The sequence below is a fragment of the Phyllostomus discolor genome, chromosome 5 (assembly GCF_004126475.2).
Source record: "Phyllostomus discolor isolate MPI-MPIP mPhyDis1 chromosome 5, mPhyDis1.pri.v3, whole genome shotgun sequence".
Lineage (NCBI taxonomy): Eukaryota > Metazoa > Chordata > Mammalia > Chiroptera > Phyllostomidae > Phyllostomus > Phyllostomus discolor.
In genome coordinates this window covers 3,216,798-3,235,311 of record NC_040907.2, presented here as the reverse complement: position 1 = coordinate 3,235,311, position 18,514 = coordinate 3,216,798, and the positions used below count along the sequence as shown (strand labels likewise).

Here is an 18,514-nt window from a genome sequence, read left to right as displayed (position 1 = left end):
GTGCCATATCAGCGCCCTTACACTAATGATCATTCATCGTTTATTTGAAATTCAAATGTAACCGGGCATCTGGCAACCCAGGTTCCACATTTTGGAGGAAGGGTCCCAGCCCTGAAACAGAGCAAACTTCCGGAGTGGCTGTCCTGGGAGGGCCAGTGGCTGGGGTCACTCTGAACGTGGACGACGGTGGAGGTAAATGCCCTCACAGTTACTACTAAGATAAGAGAATTGATGAGCTATATATACCTATATAAGACACATACCTGTGTATATGTAGTTACAGAACTACATTGCATAAGTATGTGAGGCTTTGCATTACAGCTGAGTTTCCGATTGTTTTCTGGCTACATCCGATAGGAAGAAAACAAGAAGGCGAGGTGGTGAGGTACCGTGGGGAGTGTTGTCAGATGCCCTGGTGTGTATGGGTGGTCTGTGGGATGCGAGTGTTTACTAGTCGGTTCATGCCACTCCTGATTTTCATCTTTCCCACCCTAGGTTAAGATTTGGGAGGAAAGAAACCCAAAGAGCCAACCTCTGAAGTAACTGTCTTCTCAGGCGTGTGGTGTGGTGTATCTAAGTTTATTTTCCATTTGTCACAGCCACTCTCCCAGTACCCACAGACCGAAATGTCGTGGGCCCAAGGGAGGACAGATGCCCAGCACCCCTGAGTCACTGTTTACTCCATCAGAGTGGTGGTGACAGCCAGGCCCTTCTCCACCAGAGAAACCCGGACCGGGGCGTTCGGAAACATATGTTCTGTTCTGTTTATGGAATTCCTAGAGGCAGTGTTTTCCAAAGCAGAAGAAGGATGGTAAAGAACTCCTCCACCCAACTGAGCATTATGGCCCAATTACTGTCTACAAACCTGAGGAAAAAAGGAATGTCTCAACATTGTCGTTTTTTCCCCCCAGCCTCTCTGTAAGAAATTCTTAAAGACCAGCAAATGCCATCATGCAGCCGAGCCCTAATCACTGCTCTTCAAAGGAGAGAGAGAGAGAGAGAGAGAGAGAGAAGACCGTTAAACAAAATTGCTGGGATAGCTGATGGAACATGAATATTTGAGAAAGCCATTGTGGGGAAGCCTCACACAGCTAAAGAAATAGCTCTTAATTTACAGCCCGGACTGACAGTCTGCTCCACGCTGACTCAACGCTCCTGAATAGCCCGTCTCAGCCCACCTACGTGCCTCGGGCCAGAAGAGCCGAAGAGACCGGGCGACCGGGAAGGGAGGACACAGAGGCCCAGATGGCACACATCTGGCCAAAAATTAGAAGAGAAAGAAATCAACCTCTCAAATCCACGGGCAGGTGTTGGAGGCTTCCCAGGAGGCCTGTTTAGGAAGGGCAACAGGGATGGTTCTGAACTCGGGGCTGGTTAAGGAACAGCAAACGTTCTGGAGAAATAATGGAGCATTGGTCCAGGTCAGCACGGACCAAACAGGTGGCGGGAGCAGGGGAGCCCCATGGTCCACCCTCTGTTGATAACTGCATCATTTCGAAGACATTTCAATTATTTAGGTGATTGTAACCGAGACATCTTTAATAATGCACCAAACAGCAGGCACCAGGTTGAAATCAATTAGGCTCCAGCGCTAAATTATAAGGTAGAAACTGACAAGAGAACGGCTCTGGGACGGGGGTTGCAGGTAAACGTGCCTGCCAGAGACAATTAGATTAGGAACCAAACGGGTATTGCCTCCTCATTTAAGCAGCAGGAAAACGGCCTGGTGCTCCTAAATATAGAGCAATAATAAAAAAAGGAAACGAGGAGGCCCACCCTCCCATCAAGGTTCTGGGCGGTCAAGATAAACGGCGAAGATCGATGGCAGCAGGACAGACCCCATTCCGGAGGTGTCCTGTGCAAGCGGAGCCTCGAGGAGCCTCTGGCCGCGGTGGGCTCGCACGTCGGCCCGGGTGGCGCTAGCTGGAAACGGGGTACGCCCCACACCGGGGGCCGTAGGGTAGACAGGGAGTTGTTGCGGGGGCCTTTCTCTGCGGCACCCAGGGGGTCGCGACCACCAAGCCTCCCTTCCTGCCCAGACACGTCCCTAGCGCTGCCCGCCGGGCCGGAGCGCGCGGGCAGCACGCGGTGGGGGCCCGGCCCCCATGCTACCCTCGGCCGCGCGGGGGAGCAGGGCGCAGGCGCACCGGTACGGGGCTCGGGCGGCGGCGGCGGCGGCGGCGGCGAGACTCCCGGCCACCAGGGGCCGCTGTGGCGCCGCCGGGCCGGCCCACGCCATGCGCGCGCCGGTCGCGGTCCCTCTTGAGCACCGCCTTGCCGGTTTGGCGGGGTGAAAGGTTGCGAAGATGGCGACGGCCTTGAGCGAAGAGGAGCTGGACAATGAAGACTATTACTCGTTGCTGAACGTGCGCAGGGAGGTGAGGCCTGCGGCGCAATGCCGTCGGGGCCGAGGCCGGGCGCCGTCGTTGGGGAGGGCCGGACTGGCGGCGACTGCCCGGTCCCCGCCGCGGGTGACCAGGGAAGGTGGGGAGGCCGCGTGACCCCGCCAGACGTGCACCGCCGCGGCCCAGCGGGCGGCCCCGAGCGCCCAGACCCTCGTGCTGGGGGTGTCCCGGGTGGTCTGTGCCCCTGCTCTTGGCGGCCACTGCGCCGCATGCGCTGGGTCCAGGCGAGGCCGGAGTCCTCGCACCCACAGGAGGGCACAGGGTTCCCGTGGTGGAGACGGCGGTGGCGTTCCCAGGCCCCCAGGACCTGGTGCCACGCTCGGGTCACACACCTGCCCTGGCTGAGGGGATGTGTCTACGTCCCCGACTGGCAGGACGGGAAACTGAGTATCGGGTATCAAGGTCAAAGCCATCCGGCGACCTCTCCAGGGGTCTGTCCGGCCCCTGAAGTGACTCCAGGCTCAAAGGCGTTTGTCTTGTGCCCTTCTCTCCCCCGGGCGGAAGGAAGTGGAAGGAAGAGCTTCCCGGACTTAAGCGCCAATTCTGAGGCTGCGGATAAGGACGGAGCTCTAAAGCCGGAAGCCAAGGGGCACCCCAGGCACGGCCCCAGCGTGCGTGGCTGTGTCCACACTAGCGCGTATACCCGGCTCTGTCTTCGAACAAAACACAGTAAGAGAGAGTCTCACACTGTGTCTGGCACTTAGTAGGGGCCGGGTTGGTTTCCTTGTTGACTTGCCCAGTCGAGATCACTGTGAAGGACAGGAAGGCTTCCAAGGTCAGGTCAGAAAGTGGAATATTCATCTCGAAGCTGCTGGGTTCGATCTTCCCAGGCCTGCCAGGGAACCCCTAATTCCAGCCCAGGTTTTCCAGTGACCAGAACTCTCCAGGTTTGGCTGTCCTAGGCCAAGCTGGTCAAGTCTGCGTTGTCAGTTGTTGCTGATCTGCGTGATACTTAATAGCTAATGTTTGGGGGTTTCGTTTTCAGTAGTTTCTTTGAGTGCTCTCTTGGTGCAGGACCCCTGTGCTGAGTGAACACTTCGTATTCACAGTTACATTTATCTCATTCAGCTGTCAGGTCAGCCTTTAAGGTAGGTGTTGTGATAGTTCTTGATCTATGGCTGAGAAAACGGAGGCAACCACTAGGAAGTGCAAGAGCCTGCATTCAGCCTGGGCAGGCTGATTGGAGAGCCCCAGCCCTTGACCTCTCTGCTGTCACCCTGGTTTACCTGTCCTGGGACGGCGGGGCTGCTGCTCCTGGTACCGTGTTCTTCAGCACCTCATGTACAAACCTCTCACCTGCGTTAGCAACCGTTTACTGTGGAAATGACTAAGGAATTATTTTTGAGAATTGGGATTCATGTTAAGGCTGCCATAGGGCACCTGGAGGTTTTCATAACTAATCAGTAGTAAGGTTTTGGGTTAAATCACTTTGGCCTTCAGTTTCTTTCCCTTTCAGTGAAGTTATGTTATGGGGTCTGGCAGAAGTAAGGTCTGCTTGAGTGTGGTTGGAAGGGTAATAATAATATGGGTGTAATAATGTATAGTTTTAATTTGAACATGTCACCAAAAATAGTATATGGTGTGCTTGAGTGTGATATTGTTACATTACAGAATTCCATGCTTATGATTTTTGTAATAAAAAATTTATAATAAAAAGGGGGCATTATTTGTGCTGGACCCTGTACTTGGCTAGTTATTCTGTAAGCTTTCTTCGGTTCTGAGGAGTGGGGCGGAGCAGTAAAGGAAACCAGCTTTTCTGAAGCCAGCCTTTCCTATAACTTCTTTATAGTTAGTCCAGGTCATCAGTGATGGAGCAGGCGCCGGCCTGTTCCCCAGACTTACTGGATCTTAGCTGCAAATTATCAAAAAGATCTATGATGATAGGCTTAGCCAGAGTCCTAGGTAAACATGTGTCAAAAGTGTCTCTTGAAGCTGCTGGCATCTGAGGACTTGTCATTGTTACTGGACTGATTGAAGGGTGAGAGCCAAAGAATTATTTCTTTAAAGAATTTTTTTACTGTTCCCAGTGAGTGAAGGCACTCCCCATATGTATGGTTGTAAGTAAAACCCCCATAAACGTGTCCTCTTGCAAAGTAAAGTGTCGACTTTGTCGTAAAAGGTGTGCTTTGCAGGTTTCATCTCCTGGTTCCATAAGAGAAGCTCTAAAGGTGGTCTCTGGGCTTGATCTTTTTACTGGGATGTGTGTGTGTGTGTGTGTGTGTGTGTGGGAGAGAGAGAGAGAGAGAGAGAGAAATCAGAAAGTAACCAGAAGTTAAAACACTATTTAGTTGGAGAATGAGAGAAAAAGTAGAAGTAATCTCACATGTGTGGTCGAAAGGGGGTAGTAGCACCTGTTATAGTACATTTGCTGTCAGTTCTACAGCTTGATGCCATTTCAGCGTAACTGGAGGAGGTCAGACCTTCTTCCCACCAATATGTCAGACTACCTTCAAAAGAGTATCTTTCAAACTCCGTGTTCGGGAAGTTCAGGGACTTTTCCCTAGAAATCTCAAATGGAAGCAACCTGATATAAACCTAGCGAATTGTATTTAAAAATTAGAATCAGAATACAGAGTTACAATTGGAATAATTAGAAACATCAAAAATCAGCTTAGGAATCTCCCTTCCCAGCACTGGCCAGTGTGGCTCGGTTGTTTGGAGCCTCCTCCCATGAGCCAAAGGGTCGCAGGTTCAACTCCCGGTCACAGGTTCAACTCCCGGTCGCAGTACATGCCTGGGTTGCAGATTTGGTAGGCAACCAGTGTTTCTCTCCCTCCTTCCTCTCTCTAAAATCAGTGGGTATGTCCTTGGGTGAGGAGTTAAAAAAAACTTCCCAGGTTTTAAATTTTAAAATATCCCCCTGAATCGTGTGCCAGATAGTGAAGCGGGCAGGCAGCTAGACGGGACCGCCCGGCTCTGCTGTAAAGAAGACTTCCCTGATCTTTAATGGTTCCCGTTCGCTAGTGTTCTGGGTTTCTTGTTTACAGAGTAGAGCCACTGGCTGCCCCACATGGAGGGGAGGAGTTATTTGCTGTCACCTAGGCGCATCGAAACCTGTCCGGCATCCCTGGCTTCGCGTGGTCAGATGCACCACAGGCGCCTAAAGTCTACCCGAGCTGAGATTTCTGAGACAGGTTTCCCGAAATTCATTTGGGAAAAGGATTCCTGAACAACAGTAAAAATTTTCTTGATCTTTATGTTTTTTAGACATTTTAATTAGTACTCTTTAAACCTAATTTATTCCTAAATAATTGACAGTTCCTACTTTATCAATGTTGAATTACCTTTGAAAGAGTTTCAGTTTGCACCTGTTGTTCAGCAGGGCTGATGCCTGGTTTCAAGATCTCCGATCCCACGTGTTTAATCTTGAAGTTGCCAATCTTCTTTTGAAGTTTGTTTTGTTTTTTTTTAAGATTACTTAACTTTAAAAAAAAGATCTTATTTATTTTTAGAGAGGGAAGGGAGGGAGAAAGAGAGCAAGAGAAACATCAATGTGGGGTTGCTGGGGGCCATGGCCTGCAACCCAAGCATGTGCCCTGACTGGGAATCGAACCTGTGACACTTTGGTTCTCATTCGCAGCCCGTGCTCAATCCACTGAGCTGCGCCAGCCAGGGCTCCTTTTGAAGTTTTAAACAAACAAAAAAACACAGTTAAGTTAAAAAGTACACTTAAGTAAAAAGGTTTCCTTCTTGTGGTACTTGTATGAAGGTCCGGGTTCTGTGATCTTCACCCTTCCTAAATTCACAGCCGTGAAACTAGAATCATCACCGAGCAGTAGAAGTAGAACCATCACTGAGCAGGGACTCAGTTTTCCCAGAGTCCCTGCACGTGCATCCCTCCCCTGGTCTAGGGTGCGTCGTTCTTGCCACAGTTTGTGGCCGTCTGGGTTTCCCTAGCTTCAGCCCGCACCAAAGAGGGGGGCTGAACCTTCGAGCTGGGGCTGCCGGTGGGAGGAAAGGGCCATTTCACAAAGTGACCCAACCCCCCGCCTCAGCCAGCAGGGGTGGTCGCCTGCAGAAAGGGGATTCAGAGGGGCAGCTAAGCCCTGGGCACGCTCGGGCCCTCCGCCTACCGCAGGGAGGTGGTGTGTGTTCCCTCGTTGCTTATCTAACCTCATGGTGGGGCTTAAGGAGCCCTGCAGACACGGGTGTGAGAGGGCCTTCGAGTTTCCCATCTACAGCGTTCTGTTCCGAGTTTCACATTCCAACCACGACTGAGGTTAGACTGCACGGGGCGAGCAGTGTTGAGCCTTGGTGGTTCAAAGACCTGACTTACCCAGGTGATCACATTCTGTCAGCTGAAGAGGCCAAGGGGCTTGGTGGTCACTAGGAGCAGGAGCTTCAGCCCACGCTGCCACTTGGGTGACCTTGAGCACGTCCTTGCAAAGTCTCCGTTGAGTGATGGGCCACAGTCCGCAGAGCCGTTGAGAGCCCGAGGAAGCTGCACTGGAGCGCCAGGGCGGGCCTGCGAGTGGACCGTTTCGCCGGCCTGGGAGTCCGTGCCTCCGGGCTGCGCAGCTGGACCACTTTGCCTTCTCTTTGACTTCAAAGTGCCGGCTGACGTGGAGTGATGTGTTAAGCACTTTCTGTGGCGGGGTGCTGTACCCTGGAGTATGGCAGTGAAGTGGGGAGGTAGCAAAATGCCTGGTGGAAGCAGATATTCAGATAATATTTATTGTTATTTCTTGAATTTTGATAAGCGTGAGGTTTTGCTGAATTTGAAAAGATGTGCGTGCCCATAGAAAGTGGTGGCATGCTTCCTCCTGGCCAGGCCTGCTGCCTGTCTCGTGTGCTGATAAAAAATGTCGTGCCGGAGCTCAGGGTTAGCGCTAGGTTATGACGTCCCAAAGCCTTCTGTGCTCTTTCTGTTCAAAACCCTGAGGGTTTTTTTCTTCTTCTTTTCAAAAGACAGTTATCTCTCTGTACTCTGCTTCCTGCATGGTCATGACTTTGACTTGGAGGGCAGAGGGGAGGGGTTCCCAGAAGTGGGGGCTCACTGAATGTGGGAGTGGGGAACAGGCATCGTCCCTAAAGGGTCTGGACGAAGGCGGAGCGGGACCCAGAGGAACAGTTAGGAGCCGTGGGCTCTGCCGGGGCCGGCAGGGAGGGGAGGACCTGCCCAGAGGCCGAGGCCCCGCCGGCCAGTGACAACGGGACTGGGCGCTGCTGGCCGGGAGGCGTCCGGCGGTCTGGACGCAGGGTGGGGAGGGAGCTGTCGGGACGCGCGGCCAGTTATACACTGATGGCTCGGTGCGGTCAGCAGGCACCACGCGGTTAAATTTTAAAACGTGTTTTCTTTAATGAACTGTAAGCTAGTTACCACCTTTCTGCTCTGGGCATTTCCGTCGATTGCTTCCTGAAAGTTTAATGCTCTGGTTGCGTGCTGTCTACCCAAATACCTTTCTTCTCTTTTTGCTTCCTCACCGAGAATCCAATTGAAAGCTTTTCTGTTTGCCGTGAGTCCAGTAACAAGACAACAGAGGAGAAAATATGGGCACACCAGCAGCACGTTTTGCTGTCTCTGGAATTTTTGTTTATTTTTTATTAAGTGTTCTTTTTTTTTTCTTTTAATCCCTACCTGAGGACATTTTTTCATTGCTTTGCAGAGAGAGAGGAAAAGGGAGAAAGAGAGGGAAACATCGATCAGTTGCCTTTTTGTAGCTGTCAAAATGAGCCGGGACTGGGGACCAAACCCGCAACCCAGGCACGTGTCCTGACCAGGAATTGAACCCTAGACCTTTCGGTTTGCAGGATGACGCCTGACCAACTGAGCCACACTGGCCAGGGCTTAAATTCTTATTTTTATTTGTATATTTTATTTATGTCCTGCCTTGTTCAAGGAAGGATTTAAGACAATTAACAGATGAGTGCATCGAATAGCAGAAGTGTTGAAAAGGGTCACAGAAAAGGAAAAGGCCACTGGGAGTCGTGTGGCCCTGTTACCGCCGTCACCGTGCACGCAGCAGCCAGGCCCTGCCCCTCCGAAGAGGCTCAGAGCCCAGAGCGGAACCTCCCCCGGGGCGAGAACCTGCCGGCTGGGGCCCGCTTGGATCTGGGCCTGCACGCGATGAGTAGTGCACGGTGTTCCCTCCTCGGCTGGCTGGCAGGAGCCAGAACATTCCTCAGCAGTAGGATGCCAGCCGGCCTCAGCCGCAAGAAGTGTGCGCGAGTGGGCAGGGCGTAACAGATGGACACGGATGAGAGAAAGGATAAGGTCAGGCTTTCAGGGAAAAATAAGCCAAGCTCTGGATGTGAAGATAGGATCCGAACCATTAATTCTGACCCAGAAAGGAACCTGAGCTCATTTCTCTAAGATATTGGCCTGTTTTTTTAAACTGTTGTGTCTCAAGGGCAGCAGAGAAGTGTGGACGTGACCAGGAAGAGAAGCGAAACAAAACTGTGCAGTGGTGGGGAGATGTCTCCTGAGCCCTTGGAATGACCTCCGACCAGGAGTCGGAGTGGCCGCAGCTCCGGCCCACCCATAGCCGCACGGGCCCACCCACACCCACACCCCCGGTTAGCAGAGTGTGCCTGGGGTTGGGGGGGGTGGGCAGGAGTCGCCTTCTGCCCTAGAAACCTTGAAGGTCACATGGGCCCAGCCTTTCTTTCTGGTGTTTAGAGTTCTGTTGGTGCTGGTTACCTAATACTTTCTGGAACTTATATTGCCTCATGGGGGTTAATGCATTCTGTAGATTCTGTGATTTCTTTCCTGACTTCCGGTCAAAGAGTATTCCTGTTGTGGAAACTGGGAATTGTTTGATCAGCCTCCGGTTCTGCTTTTCCGACTCGTCCACGCTGTGATTGCTTCTCTCCTGAGCCCGCCTCTCCGCAGTGAAGAGTCTGGAAGCAGCCACGGGAGGCCAGCTGCCTCCCAAACACCGTGAGACACAGGGTGCCTGCCCGGCGGTGGCGTGGCACTGCTCGGAAGTGCTGGGGAGGGACAACTGGAACCCCCAGCCCGGTCAGCCTGGTACCTGCACGGCAGGCGCCTGCGAGCTTTCACTGGTGACCTTGGGGGGGCCAGAGGTGGCCGTGCAGCCCAGAAACTGGTCATCGGCCTAAGCAGCAAGGCCCTCGAAGTCAGGTGTGAGCTCGACTTTCTGGCGGCCTTGTCTGGGGCCGGTTGCTTCACCTCCCTGGGCCCGTTTCTTTGTCCGTAAAATCCAGGCAGTGATTTTATTGTCATGGGGCTCCTGGGAGGACTGAGCAGGAACGCAGGCGTGATGGGCCATTACCGCGGAGAGGGAACGCCAGTATGTTTTTGCCACCGTGAGCCTAAAGGTTGGTGAAGAAGGCTCTTGTCCACCTGTTGGAGCCCTCTGCCGGGGGGCACTTGGTAAACACCTGGTCCCCCTCTGTAGGTTGCCTGTCACTCTCCCAGAGCCGCCTGTTGTGTGGACCGACCTTCCGTGTGAGCCGGGCTGCCGTGTTACGCATTTCTCGGCAGCTTTTGGGTCAGGGGTCCGGCTCCCGTGCCGCCCTCCTGTTCCCCCTTCCCCACCCGGCCACGTGCTCGTCCTCTGTCCCCCTCGGACGTTGCCCAGGTCCGGGCCCACCAGCTCGGCTCCCCCTGCCGTGCTTTCTCGCCCAGCACCCCTGTCTGCCCCCCACCCCCACCCCGGGCACCGTGCCGCAGCGCCCCGATTCACCGCTCCGAAGCCCGACTGCCTCCCCCCCTCCTAAACCCGAGGGTCCGAGCCGGAAGCCGAGGTGCCCATCGCTCTCTCTTCTCCACGCCCCGTGGGCCCCTTGCGGTCGTCCCACGCAGGTCACTCGGTCGGTCAGGAACCCGCTCGCTCCAGCCCGCCCCTCCCCTCCCCTCGCCTGTTTGACTTCCAGGCTGCCGCCCCGCCCGCGTCCCCGCAGCCCTGCATGTCCCCGGCAGTTTCCTTCTGGCCCCTCTGGTTTGACTTCTGTCGGTTTTAGCCAGGCCGCACGGTTACTGTTAACTAACCAGCCTGCCCACGGGATTCCCCTGCCCGGACAGTCCCCTTTGTGCCTCCCTGTTGTCTGTTGGGTGGGGGTCAGACTCTCGGCTCCCTTTTTAAAGCTCTGAGCATGGGATGTTTTGTGTACTTCCTGCCGGCTCCAGGACGGTGTTCCCCCTTCTTCCACGTAAGCTCCAGGGGTCAGACAGTGGCCGTCTCGTTCGCTGTCACACCCCGAGCACAGCGTGGTACGTGCTGATGTTTGTTTGCTGAATGAGCGAGCAGGTGGAGTGGTCTCTTGCCTCCTTCCCGCCTCCTTAAACTGCCTTCTCTCGGGCATGTGTTCCCCGGGAAAGGCCCCACCCAGCCTGTCTTGGACACCTCAGCAAATCACAGTCCACGTTCTGCGTTCCCGTTTGGACCCACCGTCTCCGCCGAGTTTTCTTTGCATCATTCCCACTGCCCTGAACTAACGCCCACACCAGTGGTGTTTCCCTTGAGCTGTTCACTTGAACTTGTGTGTGAGTTCTTAGGGGAAGCACTCACACACACACACACACACACACACACACAGCCCTAGTTTGCCATCTCCTTGAGGGCCGGGACTAACTCCTTCCTGCACACCGAGGCCAGGCTGACGCTCCGCAGACCTTCCCCACCCTGGCCTCGCCTCGCCTGGGTGCGCCTTACATTGTGGCTGCAGAACCCGTTGTATCCTCGAGGATCACACTGCAGCTCTGGCAACAGAGCATTCTGGAGGAACTCCTTGGAGTCCCTGAAAGGAGTTCATCGATTATCGGTTTGGAAAAATCTGAATTTTCCCTTTTAAAATTTGTTCAAAGTCAGGTGCAAGAGTAAGACAGCAAATTCAGATGCACGCTTTTCGGGCAGAGCCCAGGTAAGCCGAGGCGCGTGGGGCTTCCCTGCGAGACTGCAGCCCTGCTAGGGTTGGGGGGGGAGGTGCGGCCTCCCCTGCGGGCCCGCCCTCCTCCTGCCCGGCGACAGCGACCGCCCTCCCCCTGTAGTTCTAGCAGCAGGAATGACCCTCGTAGGAGCGAGGAAGTTTCTGGTGCATCGGTTTATTCTTGTCCGGTTTTTGCTTTCGTCTGTTGAGTGGAGCTGAATTTTTGCCGTGGACCCGGGTTAGCCCCACCTGCAGTTCTGTCCTTGTAGAGAAGCTCCCTGCACGGACGGGTCAGGCAGAGCGAGCTGGTCCGTCTGCGCCGGGCACGGCGTGGGGGGCGAGTCCCCCTCCGCCGCTGGGGTCTGTGAGGATGCTTATTTGCAGGCCCCCCCCACCCCCCCAAGGGGTTCTGCGTGAGAGGGTGCCGGTTGCGTTGGTCAGGGAAAGTGACGGCGGAGGACGGCAGGGCGGTTTTGTTCAGCAAAGCTTCAGACTGTGTGGCGGGGACCTTCACAGAGTGAAGGAGGAAGTTCGTCTCGGTGCCGGACGACAGGTGGCCTCGTCTCCCGTGGGAGCAGTGTCTCCATCTGGCCCAGGGATGCCAGATGCTCTCGAGCGCCCTCTCTCTTCTCGAAGAGCTCTCACTCAGCACAAAGCACCATGCTCTCTGGGTGGGGGTTAGCTCTGGAATCTGTTTTGTTTAGCTTTGTTTTGTTTTTCCTTAAATTCTGTGAGTACTGAGTATCATTAAAAATTACAGGTTTGGCCCTGGCTGGCGTAGCTCAGTGGATTGGGCGTGGGCTGCGAACCAAAGTGTCGCAGGCTCGATTCCCAGCCAGGGCACATGCCTGGGTTGCAGGCCATGACCCCCAGCAACCGCACATTGGTGTTTCTCCCTCTCTCTTTCTTCCTTCCTTCCCTCTCTAAAAGTAAATAAATAAAATCTTTTTTAAAAATTACAGGTTTTTATTAGCTGACACCATCTATTTCAATCAGGTTTTCGTGGAACATAGGGATGGGAGTGAATCTTCAATTGTGGTAACCGGGCAAACGTCCCCAGGTCCAGTTGAATGTAGTTCGTGGAGACTGAGCTGCTGAAACGCCGCAGTGCAGAGACAGCCTGGAAGTCGGTGCTTTTGGAGTCACAGGCGTCAGGCGCAGAGGTCCGGGGGGCTGTCCCCGCCCTGCGGTGTCCGTAGGAGGCTGCTGCTCGCGTGCTCTGTCCAGTCTTCCAGGAGCTGAACGGCCCAGTGCCTTGGCGGTGGCCGTGGGCTCCGCGCCTGCCCAGCACACGGTGGGCTGCACGTCCGGTCCCCCTAGTGGCGGCATGCGGCCCTGCGACTAACCCCAGCCAGGGCTGGGAGCGGAATGTGTGTCGCTCTCACGCTGGGGTGTGTACACGCCATTGTGCGCCCAGGGGTCTCTGCCCTTCCCTCAGCCCCGGTGACGTTGGCGGTTGCGAGGGCGGCTTCTCTGGCAGCCAGGGACCCGAGGACACGGCCCAGCAGGCGACTCGCTGACCCGAGGTGGGCATGTAACTAGAGGGAGAGATAGACCTTTGGGATGGTTGGATGGCTCGCCACCCCCGGATCCTGCAACCCAGCAGCCCCCGGACTTTCTGCTCTTGGGACCCCGTGACAGCCCGAAGTTCTCGTGGGCCCCTGGGATCTTTACTTCACGTGGGTTCCAGCTCACGATGTTTCATTAGAAAGGAAACCGGATAGCTGATAAAATGTTGTGAAGAAGACACAAAGTATACTTCTTGTATGTCAGCATAGTAAGCGCAAGGATGACTTAAGGGTTCGAAAATAGCTATACATGGAAAACTAGTGACTGTGTGCGGATGTCCACCGTACACAGGTGTCACAGCAGGCAGAATGAGGGAGAGCTAGTGAGCCCACAGCAGAATAACTGAGAGCCCATTGAGTTCATCTCTACAGACTCGCATATTTATACCCTGAAATTGTCACCTTAGAAATGTCTAGAAAACATAAGAATGAATAGGTGCGCATTCTGCTAACCATCAAGACAGTGATGTTGTCACACATCGTGTGGCCTCGTAAGAAAACGAGGAAAGGGGAAAACCAGCTTAGTCTTACCACCAACGTAGTTTTGACTGTGGACCCCATAAAAGGGTCTCAGGGACTCCGCAGGGACTCCTCAAGGACTCCCCAGGGGACCCGCACACACTTGGGCAGCCGTGACCTGGCCTGCCCGCCGGCCCAGGCCTGGGGCAGCCGCGTGCTCCCCGCGGCTGCGGCCGGCGCTGCCGGGTAGGGCTGGGGAGTCGGGGCAGTGGAGCCTCCTCCCGGGGCCCGGCGTCCCGTCGACTCCAGAGAGGGTCCCCGCACTCGAATCCACGTGAGAGACAATGGAACAACTTCTTCGGTTGCTTAATTATTTAAGGGAAGCGAATATGATGAGATTGGAGTCAGGAGACACTTCTAAGCGTGGCACACAAATCAGAAAAGACACAATTGATAGCTTTGATTTTGTAAAAATGAGAAACTTTTGAGTTTGTTACAGGAAAAAAAAACTAAAACCTAGGAAAAAATCAAACACAAAAGACTCAGAGGAATCTGTAATATATTTATTTGATAAAAGATTCATGTGTCTAATATATGTAAAAAACCCTTGGAAATCAGAAGGAAAGACGAATGAACGCCCCGGCAGGGAAGCGGCGCAGAGGAAACAGGTTATTCCGAAGAAGAAATGTTTGGGAAAGGCGCACCCTCACCAGTAAACAAACAAATGCAATTTAAAAATGGGTACCCTGTTCTTTTTTTTGACTACCAGGTTGACAGGTTTTTCCTTTTTCTATAATTCTTTTTTAATCCTCACCTGAGGACATTTCTCCATTGCTCTAGAGAGAGAAAGGGAGGGGGAGAACCGTGGATGTGAGAGAGGCATCAGTGGCGTTGCCTCTCATAGCTCCCCGACCAGGGACCAAACCCACAACCCTTCCGTCGCTGGACGACACTCCAGCCCGCAGCGCCGCGCCAGCCCGGGCGGGTTGTCCTTTTTCGTGAGGGTCACCATGCTGGTTCTTCGTGCTGGTGAGATGAGATGTGTGAGCTGCCTATGCAGGAGACGGGAGGGTTCTTCCCTGGAGAAGTGAGCAAGAGTCTTTAGGGCCCAGATGTAGGCACAGCAGAGGGCGGGAGGGGTACCCCAGCCAAAACAGGACGTCCAGGGGTGGTCTGGGCGCTTCCCTGGAGGAGAAACCTATCTCGGGGGGAAAGGCTGCCCCGTGAAGCTCCCGGGGCCCCTCCCAGGCTTCCCCCGGTTCTCTGACCACGGGGGCTGGTTGCACAGAGCTCCCGGAGGGCGGCGTCAGATCCGACCGTCCCGGGTGACTTGGTCAGGGAGGTGTTGCGGGAGGAAGGCTCCAGGGCTGGTCCTGGGGTCACACTCGCAGCGTGGGGAATGGCAGGGCAAGGACAGGGTGGGAGGTCAGAGAACTCGGGTGACCTCAGAGAGGGCACGTGTAAGAAGTGAGAGCATGGCGACCCTTTGGACGGGTTGTATTTAAAAGGAGCACTTGGAAGTTAAAATATAGCAAGAAATTCTATAGAGAAGCTGGAAGATAAAGATGAGGAAATTTCCAAAGAAGTAAACATTTTACATTAGAAGACCAATTCTTACATATTAAACTAAGTAAAATGAAGGGGGGAGACATTACTCAAACAATTAGTACGAGAAGATTACTCAGAGCTAAGACATAGGAGGGTTCCGGCCAGGACAGAGGTGTAGGTACAAACCCTTGGCTCCCTTACACGACCAAAAGGAGGATGACAACCAATCTAAAATCAGTAAACAACCAGGAGTGCCAGGAAAACAAACTGCATGGAACTCCGACAACCACAGAGTTAAAGAAACAGTCAGGCAGACCAACCAGACCGTGGGGCGGACGGAGAGAACTCCAGGGTAAGGCAGCGGGGCAGGGGGACAGGGCTGGACGGACAGGAAGCTGAGACTCAGAGCCCACTGTGGGCTAAGGGTGGGGTCGCTGCGGTGGAAGAGACTCCTGGTCTCACTCGGGAGTTGGAAAGTGGGGCTGGAGCTGAAGGTGAGCCACGTGGTTCCCTCTCTGGCCCCTCCCCCACAGACAGTGCCACAGCCCAGCAAGGAGGGTTGCCCCGCCCTGGGAATACCTACGGCTCCGCCTCTTACAACATAATAGGTGTGCCAAGACAAAGAAATATGGCCCAAACGAAAGATCAAAACTCCAGAAAGAGAACTAAGCGACCGGGAGATAGCCAGCCTATCTGATGTAGAGCTCAAAGCACTGGTATTCAGGATGCTCACAGAAATGCTGGAGCTCCATCACAAAATGAAGGAAGAAATGAAGCCTGTACAAAGTGAAAGAAAGGAAAATATACAGGGAACCAACAGGGAAGTGAAGGGAAGGAAACGGGGACTCAGACCAAGGATTTCAAACAAAAGGAAGAAATAAACACCCAACCAGGACAGAATGAAAAAACAAGAATTCAGAAAAATGAGGAGAGGCTCAGAAAGCTCTGGGACAACTTTAAACACTCCAGCATCCAAATCATTGGGGCTCCAGAAGGAGAAGAGGAAGAGCAAGAAATTCAAAACTTATTTGAACTAAGAAGAAGGAAAACTTCCCCAGTCTGGCGAAGGAAATACACTTCTAGGAAGCCCAGAGAGTCCCAAAGAAATTGGGCCCAAGCAGGAACTCACCAAGACACATCATAATTAAGTTACCCAAGATTAAAGATAAGGAAAGAATCTTAAAAGCAGCAAGAGAAGAGGAGACAGTTACCTACAAAGGAGTTCCTATAAGACTATCAGCTAATTTCTCAAAAGGAACCTTACAGGCAAGAAGGGACTAGAAAGATGTATTCCAAGTCATGAAAGACAAGGACCCACATCCAAGATGGCGCTATCTAGCAAAGCTATCATTTAGAATGGAAGGGTAGGTAAAGTGCTTCCCAGATAAGGTCAAGCTGAAGGAATATCATTATCACCAAGCCCTTATTCTATGAAATGTTAAAGGGACTTACCTAAGAAAAAGAAGATGATCAAAACTATGAACAGTAAAATGACAACAAGCTCACAACTGTCAACAACTGAACCTAAAAAACCAACAACTAAACAAATAAGTAGAACAGGAACAGAATCACAGGAATGGATTATATGGACAACCCATGAACATGAACTAAGGAGGGATGCTGGAGGGTTGGGGGGCACAGGGCGGAGGGGGGATAAAGGGGGAAAACTGGGAAAACTGTAGTAAAATAATCAATAAAGTATACTTAATTTTTAAAAAGTAAGAAAAAAAAGATAGGAGACTCTGTATGAAAAGGGCCGGTCAAGCGACTAGCACAGTGGGTGGGAAGAGACCCACATCGAGGGAATCCACGGACTCAAGAGAGCCCTGTCTCCAAACGGCTCCCAGAGGGTTGGGAGCGGCCTGACGCACGGGCCCCACCGGCGGCGCCGTGTCAACTGGGAGGCGGCGGAGCAGGGCAGCGGAAATCCGGGGGGAAGAGCACCTCCAAGCCAGGGTCCTGTGCCAGCCGGCCGTGAAGTGTGCGGGCAGACCGCGGACATTTCGAGATAGGCAAAGTCTCAATGTTTGATCCCAGCCAGCCTTTGCAAAGGAAACTACTGGAGCTGGAGCTCCACCAAAGTAAGGAGGACAGCCGAGAGAGAGAAAGGCATCTGGAGAAGAAAAGGGGGGACCACCCAGGAGAGACACCTTGGAAGGGGTGATGGGAAACCCCGGGACGAAGTCCAATGAGTGGGTCTGACAGCCGTGCTGCGTGGAGACCCCTGGGAGGGGTGCCGCGTGGGGGAAGACGTGGGATCGATGAGCTGTGTGGTATTTCGGTACTGAGAGGAGTACCAGCGGTCTTCAGTAGAAGGGATTTACCGTGAGCATTTGGGGAGTACCAGTGATACGTAGAAAACCAAGGCACAAGAATAAAAATGAAGCAGTGGTTACCTCCAGGAATAATAAAAAGTTGTTCAGGAAAATGAAATGTGGTGCATTATTTCACTCAGCTTTGTACTATATTTACATAGTTTTGTTTTTTTTTTATTTGCAGTGGGTCCAATCCGCAAACAGAAACCGAGGGCTAGGTGTCTAAGCGTATAGTTTCAAGTACGGCGCTTGCGTCTGAGGGTCCGGGCTGAGTGCTGTTTGGGTTCCAAGTTCAGTAGTTCTATTTATAGCATTTCTGTGTTCCCATGGCGTCATCAGCAACATCCCCAACTTTCGTTTCTGAGCTTAGCAACTTGAGTCTTGTCTTTGGTCAGTCCACGGCGGTTTTGTCAGGTTTTGAAGAACCTTTCTAAAGAACCAACTTTTGGTTTCATTAGTTTCTCCATTTTTTTCCTATTGTTTTCCTCTTGATTTCCTTTATCTCTGCTGTCATCTTTATTATTTCCTTCTACTATCTTTGAGGGTTGGTTTTTTCTAGTTTCTTTTTTTTTAGATTTTATTTATTTATTTTTAGAGAGAGAAGGGAGGGAGATAGAGAAACACCAATGTGCGGTTGCTGGGGGCCGTGGCCTGCAACCCAGGCATGTGCCCTGACTGGGAATCGAACCTACGACACTTTGGTTCGCAGCCCGCACTCAATCCACTGAGCTACGCCAGCCAGGGCTCTAGTTTCTGAACTTGCAAGGTTAGGCTGTTGCTTGGGGAGCCTTCCTGGTTTCCATGTGAACACTGGTGGCCGTCAGCTTCCCCCTTAGGACTGCGGCCTCTGCGCCCCCTGAGTTGTGGTTTGTTCTGCTTGTTTCCATTTGTCTCTAAGTATTCTCTCGTTTTCCTTGAGATTTCTCTGATCCATTGGTTGTTTAAAATGAGTTTCATTTCCACAGATTCGTGCACTTTCTGGTCTTCTTTCTGTTGCTGGTTTCTGACCGCATCCCACGGTACTCGGAGAAGGTGCCTCGTGGGTCTGCATTTTTAAACCTGCTGAGACTGAATTTGTGGCTTAGCAGACGGCCTCTCCCGGAGAATGTTCACATGCATGTAAGATGACTGTGTCCTCCTCTTGTGGGGAAGAGCGTTTTACGTACGTAATGTTTGTTAGACCCAGTTGAGTTGTGGTCCAAGTGTCCGGCTGTTGTCACCGTCACTGAGTGGGACACCGAAGTCTCCGACTACCTATCCCGCCCTTCGCCTCTGTCAGTTTTTGCTTCCTTCTGTCTGCCATTGGATACGTTCTGTCTTCTTGCTGTGTTGACCCTTCTGTGCTATATCGTGCCCTTTGTGTCCGGCCACGTTTTTTGGTGTGAAG

General features: G+C 52.9%; 1 protein-coding gene across 1 annotated transcript in view; it reads left to right on the top strand.

Annotated features, from left to right (window-relative positions):
- Positions 1-2,250: 2,250 nt before the first annotated feature.
- The window catches only part of DNAJC11 (DnaJ heat shock protein family (Hsp40) member C11), a 49,427-nt gene continuing 33,163 nt past the window's right edge, over positions 2,251-18,514 (top strand). Inside the window, exon 1 of the mRNA XM_028511549.2 lies at positions 2,251-2,378. Coding sequence (XP_028367350.1) covers positions 2,307-2,378 — 72 coding nt within the window. The 5' untranslated portion in view covers positions 2,251-2,306. The remainder of the gene's footprint in view (positions 2,379-18,514) is intronic.